Genomic DNA, 15163 nt, shown 5'->3' with positions numbered 1-15163 from the left:
AATGGATGATGTTGAACATTGCCAAGTCATAATAAGTTTAATTGAAATGAAAATTAAACTACAAATGACATAACCCGGAACCCCAAATGCATTTATTACAATACATAGGCTAAAGCTAACAACAGCAAACGTCTTACTCATTTATATCACAACTGTGCCTTATCCGACTGGAAAAAAAAAAAACATGGTGAAAGCGCGCGCGCTCATCGCTGCAGTGATGTAATCTGTGTCCGACCGACAGGTGGCAGCATCACATCTAGCCTAGAGACCGACCGCTGAACCTCCTGCGTGCAATGGAGAAGAAGTGCGTGGAATATTTTCAATTCATGTCAGGCGTCCAGTGAAGTGAACTCGACAACCAATAAAATTACTCTGAAGGGCCCACCAAGGTCTCTGGCAATATTTTGATCTGGTGTGCCACATAATTGCTGATATATCTCGTTGGATAATGCATCCTTTAGAAGTGTCAATCCCGTCTTTTCGATCGGAGGGCAGTAACATGGAGAAGGGCTACACGGTGAGTTCAACAGCGGCTACTTTCAAGACCAGCCTGCTGAACATGCTTTCATTCCAATTTACGATAATAAACGTTACACTTGACCTCAGTGAAAACGTAGACTCTTTGGCAGTGTCTCAAAGCCTTTTGCGCTGACTAACTGGAGCATGTTTGGGCGCGTTTGAACACTCCAACCGCTCCTATGATGCGTGGAAATGATGTCTAAGTTTTGACATAGCCTGTTTTTGAAGTGAATTCATCCTGATATTTATGAGCCATCTCAGCCCACTCAATTAGACTGTATTCTATTGAAAGGAAATGATAGAAGAGCATTTTGTCTCGACAGGTGTTTAAGATCGAGGTGCTCATGTGTGGTAGACAGCACACTGTTGAGAAACGCTACAGTGAATTTCACGCCCTGCATAAAATGGTAAGCACGAATTAAATTGCTAACAACATTTTTTTAAATCAGACTGCAGTAAAATATGAAATGTTTTGTATTTGATAATTAAAAAAAAAAAAAAAAAAAAAAACTAAAAACGTGGATCCAAAGAAATTAAATGATGGCAGAATTAACTCTCCCTTTAATTTTGACTCACTTGAATGTTGCTTTGGATAAAAGCATGTACTAAATTCACGAATGTAAGTAATTATTATTAATTTGTATGTATACTTTTAATAAATTCGTAACTCTTTCTTTAACGTTAGTTAATGTATCATGAAAAATTACATATCTATGAATTAAAGTTTGCATGAAAACAAATAATTACATAGTGGAAAACATGATACACATAGAAGAAATCATAACATCACAATAAGTGAAATATTTTAATAAACTTGCATAAGGTTAAATAAATCTAGGCTAGTAGTTATTGCGTATAAGTCTGGATGAATTGAATTCAAGGAACAAAGGATAATTATAAAAAAAATTGTCTGTGAATGAAACATTTGGCATGCATTATAAAGAAATTGGCATTTCTTGATATAAAAATATCTAAATTTTATGATAAAAATATATTTGATTACAAATGAGTGATTATCTTCTTTATTTGTGATGTTACAATCAAAAAGAATAAATGGCCGGCTGTTTCTTCTAATACACAGCAGAAAAAAAAAACATCTCATCTATGTCAGAATATATTTAGAAATAGAATGAACAGGATGAATCATTCTTAATTTTCCTTAACCTTATTAGATATCTCCTAAATGATATGCTGTAAAATGTTTATTCCTTGTTAATTCATACAATCTAATCTACATGAACTAACTGTTCCAGGGTGATTCCAAAATGCCAATAATATACTATTATTATTAAATAACAACAAATATGTGAAAAAAGCAGTGTCGCTAAAATAGTTTATTAAACAACATCTGCAAGTTTTCAGCAGAATTTCTCAGATCATCACTTGTGTGCTACTAGAGTACATAAAGACTGTATGATTGTGTACATTGAGGAAAGAGAATATTTGACGTCAAGTGTCACAAGAAGTAGAACTTACGCAATTTAAAGTGTTTGAAAAACATCCCTGCCCTGTGTGTAAACTCCATAGACTCTTTCTGGACAGTGTGTAACATATTTTTTTTCCCCCAACTACTATTTAATAGCTTAAAAAGAGCATTAAACCTCCAGAAATCCCTTCGAAGCATGTGAGGAACTGGGTGCCTAAGGTTCTTGAGCAGAGGAGACTGGGACTAGAGCTCTACCTCCAGGTATAGATAAATCACACAGTGACACAGCCCCTTTCCCATATTCTGGAATAACCATTTGGTTTGTTTTTTTTCTGTGTGTGTGCTGTGCATACGTAGACTATAATCATGGAAAATGAGGTTCTGCCAAAGATATTCTTGGATTTCCTCAATATTCGCCATTTCCCGTCACTGCCAAAAACTGAGAGTTGTGGGTAAGGTTTTATAGCGTGAAATTTAGTTTAAAGTAAAGGCCTTAGAAAGCAGACCTTTGGACAAAGACTTTTCAATATAGTAATTACAAAAAAGATCTTTGTACAATGCACATGTGTCCTAAAGTGACTGTCTTTTTTCTGTTTAGATCATTTGAAACGGAATCTGAGGAATCAAGGTATGCAATATTTACATCTGAAAGAAGCACAGAATGTAAAAATCCAACCTTTCAGAGCCATTTTGATACATGACGTGCTGTTATTAAAGTGTTTTATGAGAAGTTATTGCGCTAGCTGGGAAATGACACCAACCATGTGATAAATTTCACAGTCTGCTTTGTTTTTTAACACTGTCATCAGAAACCAAACTAGATTGTGAGTCATTCTCTCCCTCTCTCTCTCAATCTCTGACCTTTCCTCTGCAAACACTGCAGTAAACTGACACATCAGCCAGCACTTCTCTTCCTGAGGGATCCCTATCTGCTGCCTGTCACCAACGGTATGTCTATCCTTCAGCTTTTGTTTTTTAAGCGGTAAAGAATGCATGTGCATTCATGTTTTCTTCTGCTCTTTGGGAGTGACAGATGCATTATATTAAACATATGGCAACACATTTTTATAAATAAATCGATATAAAAATAAATACAAAAATGCTAACATTAGGTATATAGTATAGATGCGTATTAAATTCATGTTCATCAGGGCTGCATTTATATGATCAAAATACAGTAAAAACAGGAATATCGTGAATGATAACTGACTCGGATGACTCATTCGCTCACTTAACCAGAGGATTATATCTGTTCACCATGTAGTTAAAGTTGCATACTAATAGTATTTTACTAGAAAACATCCTGCAAAAACCAAAACAATCTTGCATTTAACACTGCATATGTATTATTTTACATATACATGCTTTTCAATTGTTTTGCAGATACGTTTTCAAATATGGTTATCGAAGGCGTGTTACGTGGGATATTTTATCCAGACTTCCAGCCAAGGTAGATCTCAGCACTACAGACAACATCACATCAAGTTCTCGGATAAAAAGGGATTCACATTACCAACACTAAACCACGCAGAACCAGTTTAACAGACTCACTCATTACAGCCTTGAAGAGTGTGGTTTGGTTTCAACACTCCATCAAATTGTATTGTTTGTTATTGATTTTTAGTTATAGTGAACATTCATATCGACTGCCGAATCAAGGTTTCATTTAAAATGAGAAGTACCTCGGCAAGTATTTGCACATCTCTCTTCGTGTCATATATGAGGTCAGACAGGCGGATTTTCTCATCCACTGACAGCATGTTTCTCTAGATGAGGTGACTTATCAAATAAGGAAGTTGTTTTCAAGAGCCTTGAAACCTTTTCATTTATTGAATTGTTGTATGGACGTTATTTACTCTGTTTGTTTTTGATGTGGCAATTTTCGATTTAACAGCTTTGGCTTATAATTAGCAAAAAGGGAAGTAATGGGTGGACCAAGCCAGTGTGTATAAATAGGTGTGTTGGACTTGACCGATCGGTGTGTGACTTCAAGAGCGATTCGAAAGCATACAGAGACGTCTTCTCTCTTATAGCATCGTTTTGATGTCATACACCGGTCGGTCTGCACTGCGTTGTCGAACACAACTAATATCTTATATCATGTTACTACCCAAAACTGTGAAAAAGAGTTGTTAAAAGTCAAAAGCTTAAGTTACCATGCATGTTAGCTCTGCTAACCTGGAGCCAAGTAAGTCCTTTTCAGTGGGTTACCTCTTTGTAAATGCAGTTTAGTCTGGACCAATGTTAGTCTAATATTGTTAGGAACTTGACAGTGTAAAAAGGACGCATGTGAACAATAGTTTTAAAAGCTTACACACTACTGATGGAGGTAGTATTGGTGATGACTATTTAGTTTGAGTGATTACGAGTCATAGCTGTTTAAATGTTATAAAGATGACAACGATAAGAATGGATTTATGTACCATTTCAAGCAGTTTTACAGAATTGAAGTGTGCGTTTTCATTTAGATGTCTTAATTCTGTGTGGACAATGTGCCATTTCATTATGTGTGTATTTGTTGACACTTTGGATTGTCTCTTGCACTTTAACAAGGGTGAAAACTGAATATCATTTTAAAACTGATAGCAATAAAACGGAACACATTTATTCATTAACTAAATACTTTCACCACTCAAGCATGTTATAATGACACATTGGGGTAGTGTTGCACTTTTGTTTTATTAAAAAACTGACACATACAAATTCAGATCTTGAACAGCTTTCTTGCATTCTCAATCCCACAATGACAGTGTGCATATAAAGTAGGGATGGGACGATAACCGGTTTCACGATAAACCGTGATAAAATGTACTGACGGTTAGTATTATCGTTTAAAATGTAATTATCATTAAAACCGTGTTTGATTATCGTGATTTTAATAACTAACTGAATCCTGTCGGCCAGTCTGACGCAGGCGCGCAGCACGCAATATTTTTTTAAATTACTATTCGAGAAGGAATGGTGGAAGGCAGTGACCGTGCTCAGGAGATTTTTCAGCCTTTTAAGAGGACCAAATCTGAGGTGTGGTCATTTTGGGTTTTACAAAAAAACTATTAAAAATAACTTTTGGAAATAACAATCACAGTCCTGGACAGTGAGTGAGCTTACACATTAAGATAATATCGGATTTTCTCCAGTCATTGTTAAAAAACAAGCTAACAATCCTTGCTAACTAGCGTTAGTAAAGCGGCCAGACGGATCTTTCTGCCTCCACCTAAGCTCCGCCCACAAAAAAACGTCACCATGTTTACCAACTGTAAAAGGGTCTATAGAATCTTGCTTAAAAACTGCATAGAGAGCAGAGTCGGCGCCAGAGCAGATCTACTGGAGGGGCATTGGGTCATCAGCGGGGGGGCACTGCCGTTTAAGAAATATTTTGACGCAAAAAAAAAAAAAAAAAAAAAAACCAAACACCTTTTTTTATTATAATTATTATTATTTATAATTATTATTTGCGAATTTCCCCACCACTTTTTGCCAGGGTCGATGTTGTCCCAGCACTTTTATACATCTCGATCTCGCGGCACGGATGTACCAATACAAATAAATAAAACATATCCGGTTACCTAGCAGAGCATTCATTTGTTAAATAAGAGGCGATATAGCACGCTGAAATGTGTTGGTTTTTAAATCAAGTGATCAAAGTGCTCGGTGACTGGGTCTGTGGTGCTGAAGTGTTCTCTTGTGGCTCGCGCTGCCACAATAAACATCTTCACACGGACGCGCGCTTGATCTGTTGCGGCGAAATCTCTATTCGTACCGGTGAAATCCAAAGTAAAATGCACTCAAACATGTCCCTGCTTGACAACCACTGATAAACATAATCGGTTTTAATGATGGGGGAAAAAAATAATTATGCGAGTGTGGGTTAGAACCCAAAATCTCTAGCACTCCAGTCTAAGGTTTTATCACTGGACCACTACAGCACTTACAATGAAAAGTCGGATTGGATATATCTATTTCTTCATGTGAAAATTCTTGGCACCAACACATATTAGATCCACTTAGACAACAAATTAAACACAATGTACTATTTAAATAGATTGCTAAACATTTGGTATTGTATAGCCTACATCTGATTTATGATTTAGAGACTGTGGTAGGAGGGGCATCAATGAGCGCTAGGGGGGGCACGGCCCTCGAATGCCCCACCATAGCGCCGACCCTGATAGAGAGGCTTGTTTTATTTGTTGTTTGTTGATTTTTCAATTATAAAACTTGTTGAAATGTTTTCAGTGTGAGCATCAGTTCTTTTTGAGCACTTGAAAACCGTGATAATATTGATAATCACGATTATTTTGGACACTATAATCGTGATATGAAATTTTCATACCGTCCCATCCCTAATATAAAGGTTGAGTTTGTTTTTTTAGGCCACCCAGGTGTTTAAAAACAGCATTTAGCATAATGGAACTTATGCATCCAAGACAATTCGGTACCCGTCCATGTTTGGCACTTTTTACAGTCCAGATTTGTCCAATTGAAAGATGACCTGTAAATAGTTTCTAAATGCATTTGATGTAAAGTGTGTGTGCAGTGAGCATAAATCCTGTGATGAGATTAAACATAGCAGGATCCCTTAAGCACAAATAAGTGAATTGTAAAAGCCTTTATTTGGTTTAAACTTTAAAAGTTAAAAAACAAAACAAAAGCTGCTCCCAAACATTCTCACTAAAGGCCAAGTTCCATTTAGATTTATTTTAATACTGAAAAAGTAATATTAAATTACTCCCTTTTAAACTTTTAATGTTTTTTTCTGACTACTATTTATAAAAAAAAAATGTAAATCTTAGTGCCATCATTACTCACATTTCAGTAACCAGTAAAAGGGAATGAAAGAATAGTTAAACTAAAGATTATAAATTCTGTCCATCATTGGTCCAACCCTGTATGACATCTATGGGACACAAAAATAGACATCTTTACGAATGTCCCTGCTGTTTTTCTCTCTCTTCATACAATGAAAGTAGAATAAAGAAAGACTGTCAAACTCCAAAAAAGAAAAATGTACTGTAAATTAGTCTTTTACCACTTGTGCGCTACAGTACATTCCAGGTCTTTTGAAGCCATATGACAGGACCATGTTAACAACAGGACAACATTTCAAGACTTATTCACAAATCTTAAAATCTAACATAGTAATACGGGTCGAGAATGACATGAGGGGTGTGTAAAAGATTTAAATTTTTGGGCTTAAGTGTATAATAAAAAAAAAAAAAAAAAACTGTAAACAATAACCTTATCGTGGAATGTTCCAAAAATACTGACGTGCTAAAGCATTTGTTGATTTTCTGCAGGATCATCCAGCAGCTCAGTAACAGTGTTTTCTCACAGCTCTCCGTGGCCCACCTCGTCTTTAAGACGCTCATCCTGATTGGTCTCGCTCTCAGGCTCCTTCAGGTTGGCGTAGGCCACCTCTCTTGTCAGTTGCTCTAGCGGTGGCAAACCGACAGCCAGGTTACGCAAAGCGATGGCTGTCATCAGGATCCTTAAGAGAGGAACCAAACAATTAATTCATGCTGTCGCAAGACATTTATTACAGTATCTCCCTTTAATACCCCTACATACCCTCGTCTAATGGAGTAGTATTTCTTTGAGGCAAATCTCTGGAACCTCTCGACCATAGAAGCTTCCCGACGCTTTTTCACTTCCTGCATGCGCTTCTGTCGTTTGAGGAAGATTCGCACTACAGGGTCGATCACACTGTTGTCCGAGTCCTGGTCGTCGAGACCGGTGATGAGCGGCTGCATCTCGGGAGGCAAAGGCTCGGTTTCTATAAACAGCAACAAGTTATTATGCGTGCTTCTTCAGTGTAGCTACACACACAAAAAAAATTAAATGGCTTCTTTCAGCCCCTTAAATGTTTAAAGATGTTGTAGCTTTTGATTTAGACCAGTGTTGCTATTGTTAAAGCCACCATGAATCAAAATGGACAATTCTTTAATTTATTATGAAATATGATTTATCTGTGCACAAAAAAGTGGCCGTTCTGTAAGACAAATCATATTAGGGTCAAAACACTGAAAGTGAAAATTTTGTTTATTCATTAAAAAATACACTAAAATAAAATGTGCAAGCATGTTTTGGGATTTTTTTTGTTCATTCAAAACTAAGTTAACTTTAAAGGAAGTTAAAAGTTACCCGCTGCCTAATTCACCTGTAGATATGTGCCGGCCCTGTACATCACAATAGGGAATTAAAAAAATCTATCACAACTTTACTTTCATGCTGACTTTAGCTAAAACTTTTGAAAAAATAGTTTTTGTTTATTGATAAAATGTATAAAAAAATGAAAGTTAGAAATATTGCCTTGGCAACTGACTGAAATAAGTTTAAGTCCTAAAATGACAAACTGAAACTGAAAAAATAAAATAAAAATGTATCTGAATAGAAATATAAAAAACAAACTGGCAAAAAAAAATGGCAAAAACAAAAATACTAAAATAAATTACAATTTAACCTGACAATATAAAATTAAAGGTAACTCACAATATTAAATAATAAGAGTGTGGAAATAAGCCATGTTCATATTTTGAATAAAGGCTTGGCTTTGTTTTACAATGAATTAATTTGTGTGAAAACAGTTTGCAATGTTGCATTGGCAAATTTATACAGTACAAATCAAAGTTAATATGTTAAAGAGAATAAATGAACTATTTGACATTTTAATGAACTATTTGAAAAATTATTGGTAAACAACAAAGAACTCATTTAATGCGAAGGAATTTGTAGTAGTTTTAAAATCATAGTTTTCCCATGTGACCGAAAGTGTTACCTGTTCCATTGCGCACTTTCTCCTGAAGTTCAGAAAGCTTGGTGAAGTTCTTCTGAAGCTCCGCCTCAGTAGTATTTACATAAATGTACATGTAACAGGATGGCCCTTCTGATACAGTGTACACTTTATGGTACGCGCCAGCTGGAATCTTATATCAATATAGATACTAACATTAATAATAGCAAGAGTTTAAAATGTTACAGTAGAACAAAGAGTTAAGTGTGTCATATTAGAGGATAGGAGAATTGTACCTGCATCTTTTCTCCTGATTGTAAACTGTAGTTCTTCTTTTCGTCCACTATTTCAACATTCACTAGACCCTCCAGGACCTGAACACTGGTGTTCCCAAGATCCTCACTCACAAAGTTTTCTAGAAAAAGGCCTGTGGATGACACATTAATAATAACTGAGCACCTGTGTGTGCAAATAAAGCAAATATATTCCATTTAAAAAAATAAAAAAAAATCAGTTAGAGATACATACCTGGGAAGTCAGCAATGAATACCACCTCAGTCTGGTTGTCCAAAGACCCCTCAATCTCCTCAAATTTGGTTCTCCATGGTGATAAGTCAACGAGAAGTGGCATGAGCCATGGATTGGGGCGGAATGGCGACCAATCGGCTTTTACGATGTCAATGCGTGGGTCAAAAATCCTATTGGATAGAAGCAGAACCATATTGAAATAAACGCTTTGTAACTTTGATGTCAGAAGCATTGGACTATCATTTTGTATGTATGAATCAAAGAACATGTAAATTAAACACGACTAACCTCTGTTGGAAACGGTCATTGATGGACACCCAAATGTCAAAGTAGATCTCTGGGTCTGAGATATTGAAGCGTGGCAGATTTTCACTGAGGCAAGTCGCGTACTGCTTCAACATGTCTCCATGGTCTTTCCATCTCCGGCTCTGAGTGAAAACCTGCGGCATATTGGAATGGCATGAGAAGATAATCGTATAAAAGCATAACAATGTAGTGGTGCGATTTAAATAACTCCAGTTGTTGTATTGTTAAAATAAGGAATATTGTGGGCTAAAAGTCAAGTCAAGCTCCATTGATGGTATCTGTAGCACGTTGTCCATTATAACAGGAAATGAATTTAGAATCACTTTTCTTTCCATATGCGTGCATTGCAAGCTAATGAAAAATGTTAAAACAAAAATTTCCACAAACGGGTATGTTTTGAAATGATAACTAATAAAGCTTAATCTGTTTACTCACTCCAGGGTTTAAATATCCAATCTCGCCTGTTTTGCCATCTCTGTAGGTAATCTTGACATGCTGATGTGAGCGGGAGTGAACCATCATGTCCCATGAGTAGCCATACAGTCCATTTGTCCAGTTATTATAGCCCTGTATGGCACAGAGATTAAATGTTTAACATTTGGAAGTCTTATATTTTTTCTATACATGTATAATTCTTATACAGTGTTTGACATTAAAACAGGCCAAATGCAGGTGGATTTCACAGTCACTCCTACAAGCATACATTTTTTTAATTGTAGTCTTTTAAAAAGGCATCTGAAATATTAAACTTAAATATAATGTAGTGTTGTTTGCAGTGGCTACAAAATGCAGCAGCTTTTGTTTCTGCACTGACAGCCACAAGATCATGCTGAACGCTATGAGTGCGTGTTAGGAATCAGGAATGGCGAGAGAACATTGTGCTTGGTACGTTTGTCGTCGTCAAACCAAACTTGGGTCTTCAGCCGACGAAGTTTTAATCCCTTCTGGCTAGCGTGCTTCCCATAATTTTAATGCATTAAGTCAGTAGGCGGAGAGTAGGCGTCTTTTGTGGTTGTTCGTACACATTTGACCACATGTATTTAGCGTCACCCACTTGTGAAGCGATCGACAAAAACGCGTCTTCTTAATACCAGGAGTAAACAGGGCCTTTGAAGTGAAGCGTGAGCAGGGCATGTGATTCCTCTTCCAAAGGTTTGTGCAGATATTTGCTTTTGTTCGCTATCTGTGTTTACATTGATTGTGAAAGCGCAATGAACCTTCTAGATCAAACTAAATCTAAACAACTTAGTGCAGTGTAAAATCACCTGCGTGATGAAGTGTGAATATGGCAAGAAGAGCTGCTCTGCAATGTAAAGGATGGTGAAGAAGGCTCTAAACTTGTGCTTGAAGCTCGGTGTGGTGGGTTTGGGAGCCGAATGGGTCTCATCCTGGTCTCTAGGCACACTGGGTGGATTTGGGTACACGCAGGAGGAGCTGGGACTCGGGGCAGGAGAGATGAGGGGCAGTACAGGCCAGAGGAACTCTGGGAAACGGCCAAAAAACCTTCTAGGCCAGTCAGGGTAGCAAAAGAGAGGGCTTGTGGCCAACATGGTGTAAGCAAACATTCCTGAGGATAAAAAAAAACATCATTAAGTTTTCAAAATCTCAAATCTTTTGAGTAAACTAGTTCTTTAGGGTAATTTTTTTACCAATGCTGAAGAGTTGGGAATTCATGCAGTGGAAATAGCTGACAAAGAAGATGGCGACAGGACGTGTGGCATCGAAGAAAAGCAGATAGCCAGCAGTGAGGTCTAAGATCAGACCCCCGCCATGGACCACCATCAGACTGACCAATTCAACAGGCAAGATCATTCTGAGGGAGAGGGGGGGAAAAGACAAAATTAGGTACCTGCACCACTCTATAAATGCTTAAATTTCTCTTATTTGAATGTCAAAATGTCACTGAAAATATATCTGACGATTTATTAATAATCACGACAGGCCTAGACAAAATATGCATTCAGAATGACTGCAAAATTTGCTTAAATCCGATTTTTTTTTCCGCTCATGTGTGACTTCGATGTGTAAAAGCTGACTTCAGTAACCTCTGTGTTTACGTGTTGTTATTTTTCTCTTGCGCAAAAAGGGTCAGTTTGGGACTGCGATCAGTTCAACCTCGAATCTGATATCGGACACATTTTGTAAAAAAAAGTGAACAGCCAAAAAAAAAAAAATCAGATCTGCGCAATAAATCAGAATTGAGCACTAAAGCCGCCTTTCTAATGCACACTGCAAACGACAGCCGTCAGACCAGAAGTCATTCATTTCCAATGGAAAGTCGTATGGGAGCTGCAGGGAGTTCTGATCATATGCGTATGCGGAAAAATTCGGATCTGATTTGAGCTTTGTATCCGTTTAAATATCTTCTGCGGCTAGACCGTATGCGACCGGCCAACCGGATGTGATGTATTCTTCTAATCAAAACTATGAGCGTGAGGCTACAATTACCAATATTTTTACTTTTTAATGTTTTTCTGTAAACGCTCTTTCTGTAAAATGTCGGTTATTATTAACTATGGCAGAAAATCTATTTTATAATTATTAAATCAATATTTATATTGATTAGCGCTATAAAATCTACTATGTTTTTATTTGAGATGTATTGAGGGTCATTTGTTTTGTGTAGACATATTCATGCATGCATTACATTAATTAAAATCATTCATTTTACCATTGTGAATATCCGAGGGTAACGGTTGCTTCACGACCAATTTCAAAGTTACGTGCGACTGACACTAGGGGGCAAAATGCGACAATCATTTGCGAATGTCGTGTGCTGTGGAAAGGCGGCTTAAGTCTTGCAGTGTAAACATAGCCACGATATTGATCCATTACAACAATGTGTCATGCTAAGGCGGGTGTAATTAAAGGCTAATATACTCACTTGAAAGGGTCAAATAACCAATGGTGTGCCAAGTATTTCATCGAGTACCCTTCCACCCAATCAGCATCTAGTTTCTTGACCCCAGCGATGAAGTACACTATGAAAATCTGTCAAAGGCAATGCAAATTTACTTTCTCATCATAACAAGCAGATAATGTCCTTCAACACAGGAATGATATTTCAGGCCATGTCTAGATACATCAGCTGACCTGAGTTCTCAGCAAAGTGTAGTTCCACAGCGGTACATGGGCGTTCCTCTTCCTGGGGTTTCTGAGGCCATCTAATGACCTGCATTAAAACAATGTTTTGCTTGTTTTATGTACAAATAAATTACTCTTGGATTAATGTTTTGTTGTGTAATGCATATTTTTAAGTGTGAGCTAAGTGTCCAAAGGTTTTTGGGGGTCACTGTACAAGAAGTGTAAGCTTACCAGTATCTGTTGGCGTCCATGAGCGTGAGTTGGAAGCCGATGAGTCCGTACAGATAAGAGTGATTGTTCCAGGTCGTTTTGTCCAGGAAGAAAACGTACCAGTAAGTAGATATAAACATCAGACAGGCAAGGCGATAAAAAAGGCCGAGCATGATACCAACAGCACCTGCAAAATACAAGTGGATGATCAGTCTAGTGTCCTCTTAAAGAATTGCTGAGTTCACATCTGTCAAAATGACACTATGGGTTCTAGAAATAAAAATAAAATAAAATATGGTTCCAGAAGCAAGGCCACTAGAAAAGTGGGCAGTCACTGTTGCATTTCATAAAGAGTTTTTCGAGGAACTCACCAAGGAGCATAACAAAATACACAAAGAACATCCAGTCCATGGGAAGGGGCTTCAGGAAGTTGAAGAGGGGGAAGCGGCACACCGGTGCCCCGTCTAAGTACTTATAGTCCAGGTGACTCAGGCCTCGCTCCTGGGTGATGTCCAGCGCCATCAGCATACCTGAGGAAACACAGCACACATCAACACCTGTACAATAATTTGAAATTATGGATGCTGTAAAGTCACATACTTCATGCACAAATGAAGACTCACCAAATAAGAAACGGAAAATGCCCAATGAGGCCGGGTCAGTGGGGCGATTGAGGAGACACACCAGCCGATGCCATGATGACACGTCTTCTTTCTCAAAGCCAAAGATACGCTTCATGGTGCTGGCCTGCTCTGACGGGGACGAAGTTGCTTGTTTGTTCTCCTCACTGCTCTTTTTCTTCGCTTTGGAGGGTTCAACGTATTGAGCACCTGCTAAAGTGACAAAGGGAATCTCAATAATATCTCAGTTGGTTCTTCTAATCAGCGATGAGATTAAATTGAGAGTGAATGAATGGAGATTTAGCATTTTGATTTAGCCAGTATCTCAGATTTTTCTCCTGAGAAAAATAAAAAATATTATTATACTGATGGACATCACACCTACCGTTTCAGAAGAGATCTAAAAAAAATGTCTCAGTGTTGCCAGTTAACCAAATTTTAAATGACAGATCAGAGATGTCAGTATGATTTCTGTATGAACTCAAATATTTCTTGTTGATTCTAGATTATAACCTGAGATATATATGCTGTCCACATTAAGTTTACAGCTTTGAACACAGATATTTATATTAATATTTGTGTCTATCAGGCACTTCACAGAAAGAATTTTAAGAAAACATCCGAGACAAAGTTAACTGAATACATCTATTCTAAACTGAGAACTCATACGCGATACAAGAACTTTTGAGGATTACAATTTTACAAAGTACACACTTCATAGTATAGGCTACTACAAAACAGTACTTGCATTGTTTTCGACTCAACCTAGAGAAATAAATTAAAATTATATACATTTTTACTTTTAATGCACTTATTCATACGATACATACACCTTATATAATCAGATGCATAAAGCTAATGACTGTTATGCAAAGTTATCTGATATAGTATTAGATCCATATCAATCTCTTTAGGCCACTTACTGTAGCAATTTACTGTAGTAATACAGTATTTACCTGCTGTCGCGTCACTCGCCCTTGGCTCCATGTTGCAGGTTATGAAACCAGTCTGCACTGAACGTTACAAAAGTCTGTCGGTCTAGAACCGCCCGAAATTCTTTCACATCAAATACATGGGTAGACTTCCACACATCACGGTGAGGTACGTGCAGTCTATGGGTACGTGTCAAACAGACAGACAGCACCCTGAAAGCTTGGCCATCCGCAGAAAGGTAGGCGACTGCGTAGCTACCTCGACGCTCATTGGCTGGATCCATCCTAAGTCCCGCCCATCAAAGGGGGAAGTGGAAACGAGGTCTAGCGGTCAAAACAAACCTCAGTGGTTAGGGTTTTTTTTAATTTATTTTTTTACTTTTCTATTTTAAAGTAAATTAAATTATCTCAGCTGAATACCAGTCATTCTTGTCTTGAAGTAAACTGGGAAGCTTAAAGTACAGAAAAACCTCACTGTTTTAAAGTTTACGATAAGGTTTAGTTAACTACATTAGTTAACATGAACAAAGAATAAACAATACTTACAGCATTTATTAATCTCAGTTAATGTTAATTTCAACATTTACCAATACATTTTTAAATAGAAATGTGTGTCTGTAAACATTAGTTAATGCAATGTTACTGTAAGTGACGAGCAAAACAATTGCTTTATTTTTAACAAAAATAATAATGTTGTAAAAAAATATTGCTTATAGTTTGTTCATAGTTTACACTTTAACTAATAATGTTAACAAATGAGACATTGTGAAGTGTAAAGTGCACAGTAAAAATATTAAAATGTAAAAAA

The 15163-nt window shown here is 37.1% G+C and overlaps 2 protein-coding genes across 3 annotated transcripts; one reads left to right on the top strand and one right to left on the bottom strand.

Annotated features, from left to right (window-relative positions):
• Window positions 1–292: 292 nt before the first annotated feature.
• On the top strand, window positions 293–3548 carry snx24 (sorting nexin 24). Its single transcript, XM_039675908.2, has 7 exons — window positions 293–517; window positions 843–926; window positions 2102–2206; window positions 2303–2397; window positions 2544–2573; window positions 2829–2893; window positions 3329–3548. Exons 1-7 carry the CDS (start codon window positions 449–451, stop codon window positions 3397–3399), a joined length of 519 nt encoding a protein of 172 aa, XP_039531842.1. The 5' UTR covers window positions 293–448; the 3' UTR covers window positions 3400–3548.
• A 2991-nt stretch (window positions 3549–6539) lies between these two features.
• ggcx (gamma-glutamyl carboxylase) lies at window positions 6540–14602 on the bottom strand. Of its 2 annotated transcripts, none has more exons than XM_039675905.2 (15): window positions 14380–14602; window positions 13427–13636; window positions 13175–13333; window positions 12825–12990; window positions 12603–12681; window positions 12394–12500; window positions 11159–11322; window positions 10775–11076; window positions 9945–10076; window positions 9492–9643; window positions 9204–9373; window positions 8972–9102; window positions 8721–8868; window positions 7514–7718; window positions 6540–7433 (listed from the first exon to the last, which is right to left on the bottom strand). In XM_039675905.2, exons 1-15 carry the CDS (start codon window positions 14408–14410, stop codon window positions 7274–7276), a joined length of 2316 nt encoding a protein of 771 aa, XP_039531839.2. In that variant the 5' UTR covers window positions 14411–14602; the 3' UTR covers window positions 6540–7273. The 2 variants fall into 2 exon arrangements, with proteins under 2 accessions (XP_039531839.2, XP_039531840.2); XM_039675906.2 differs by having other exon boundaries at window positions 13427–13633; window positions 14380–14590.
• Between the last annotated feature and the right edge of the window lie 561 nt (window positions 14603–15163).

Source organism: Pimephales promelas, chromosome 23, assembly GCF_988280905.1.
Source record: "Pimephales promelas chromosome 23, fPimPro1.hap1.1, whole genome shotgun sequence".
Lineage (NCBI taxonomy): Eukaryota > Metazoa > Chordata > Actinopteri > Cypriniformes > Leuciscidae > Pimephales > Pimephales promelas.
This window is presented reverse-complemented; position numbering and strand designations above follow the sequence as displayed.

Excerpts from the sequence above, each read along its gene's own strand:
- snx24 (XM_039675908.2), top strand. The coding sequence starts at position 449 with ATGCATCCTTTAGAAGTGTCAATCCCGTCTTTTCGATCGGAGGGCAGT. Across the intron at positions 927-2,101 it reads TTCACGCCCTGCATAAAATG|CTTAAAAAGAGCATTAAACC; the intron begins GTAAGCACGAAT and ends ACTATTTAATAG. Across the intron at positions 2,574-2,828 it reads ACGGAATCTGAGGAATCAAG|TAAACTGACACATCAGCCAG; the intron begins GTATGCAATATT and ends CAAACACTGCAG.
- ggcx (XM_039675905.2), bottom strand. The coding sequence starts at position 14,410 with ATGGAGCCAAGGGCGAGTGACGCGACAGCAG. Across the intron at positions 9,103-9,203 it reads ATTCATTGCTGACTTCCCAG|GCCTTTTTCTAGAAAACTTT; the intron begins GTATGTATCTCT and ends TGTCATCCACAG. Across the intron at positions 7,719-8,720 it reads GAAAGTGCGCAATGGAACAG|AAACCGAGCCTTTGCCTCCC; the intron begins GTAACACTTTCG and ends TGCTGTTTATAG.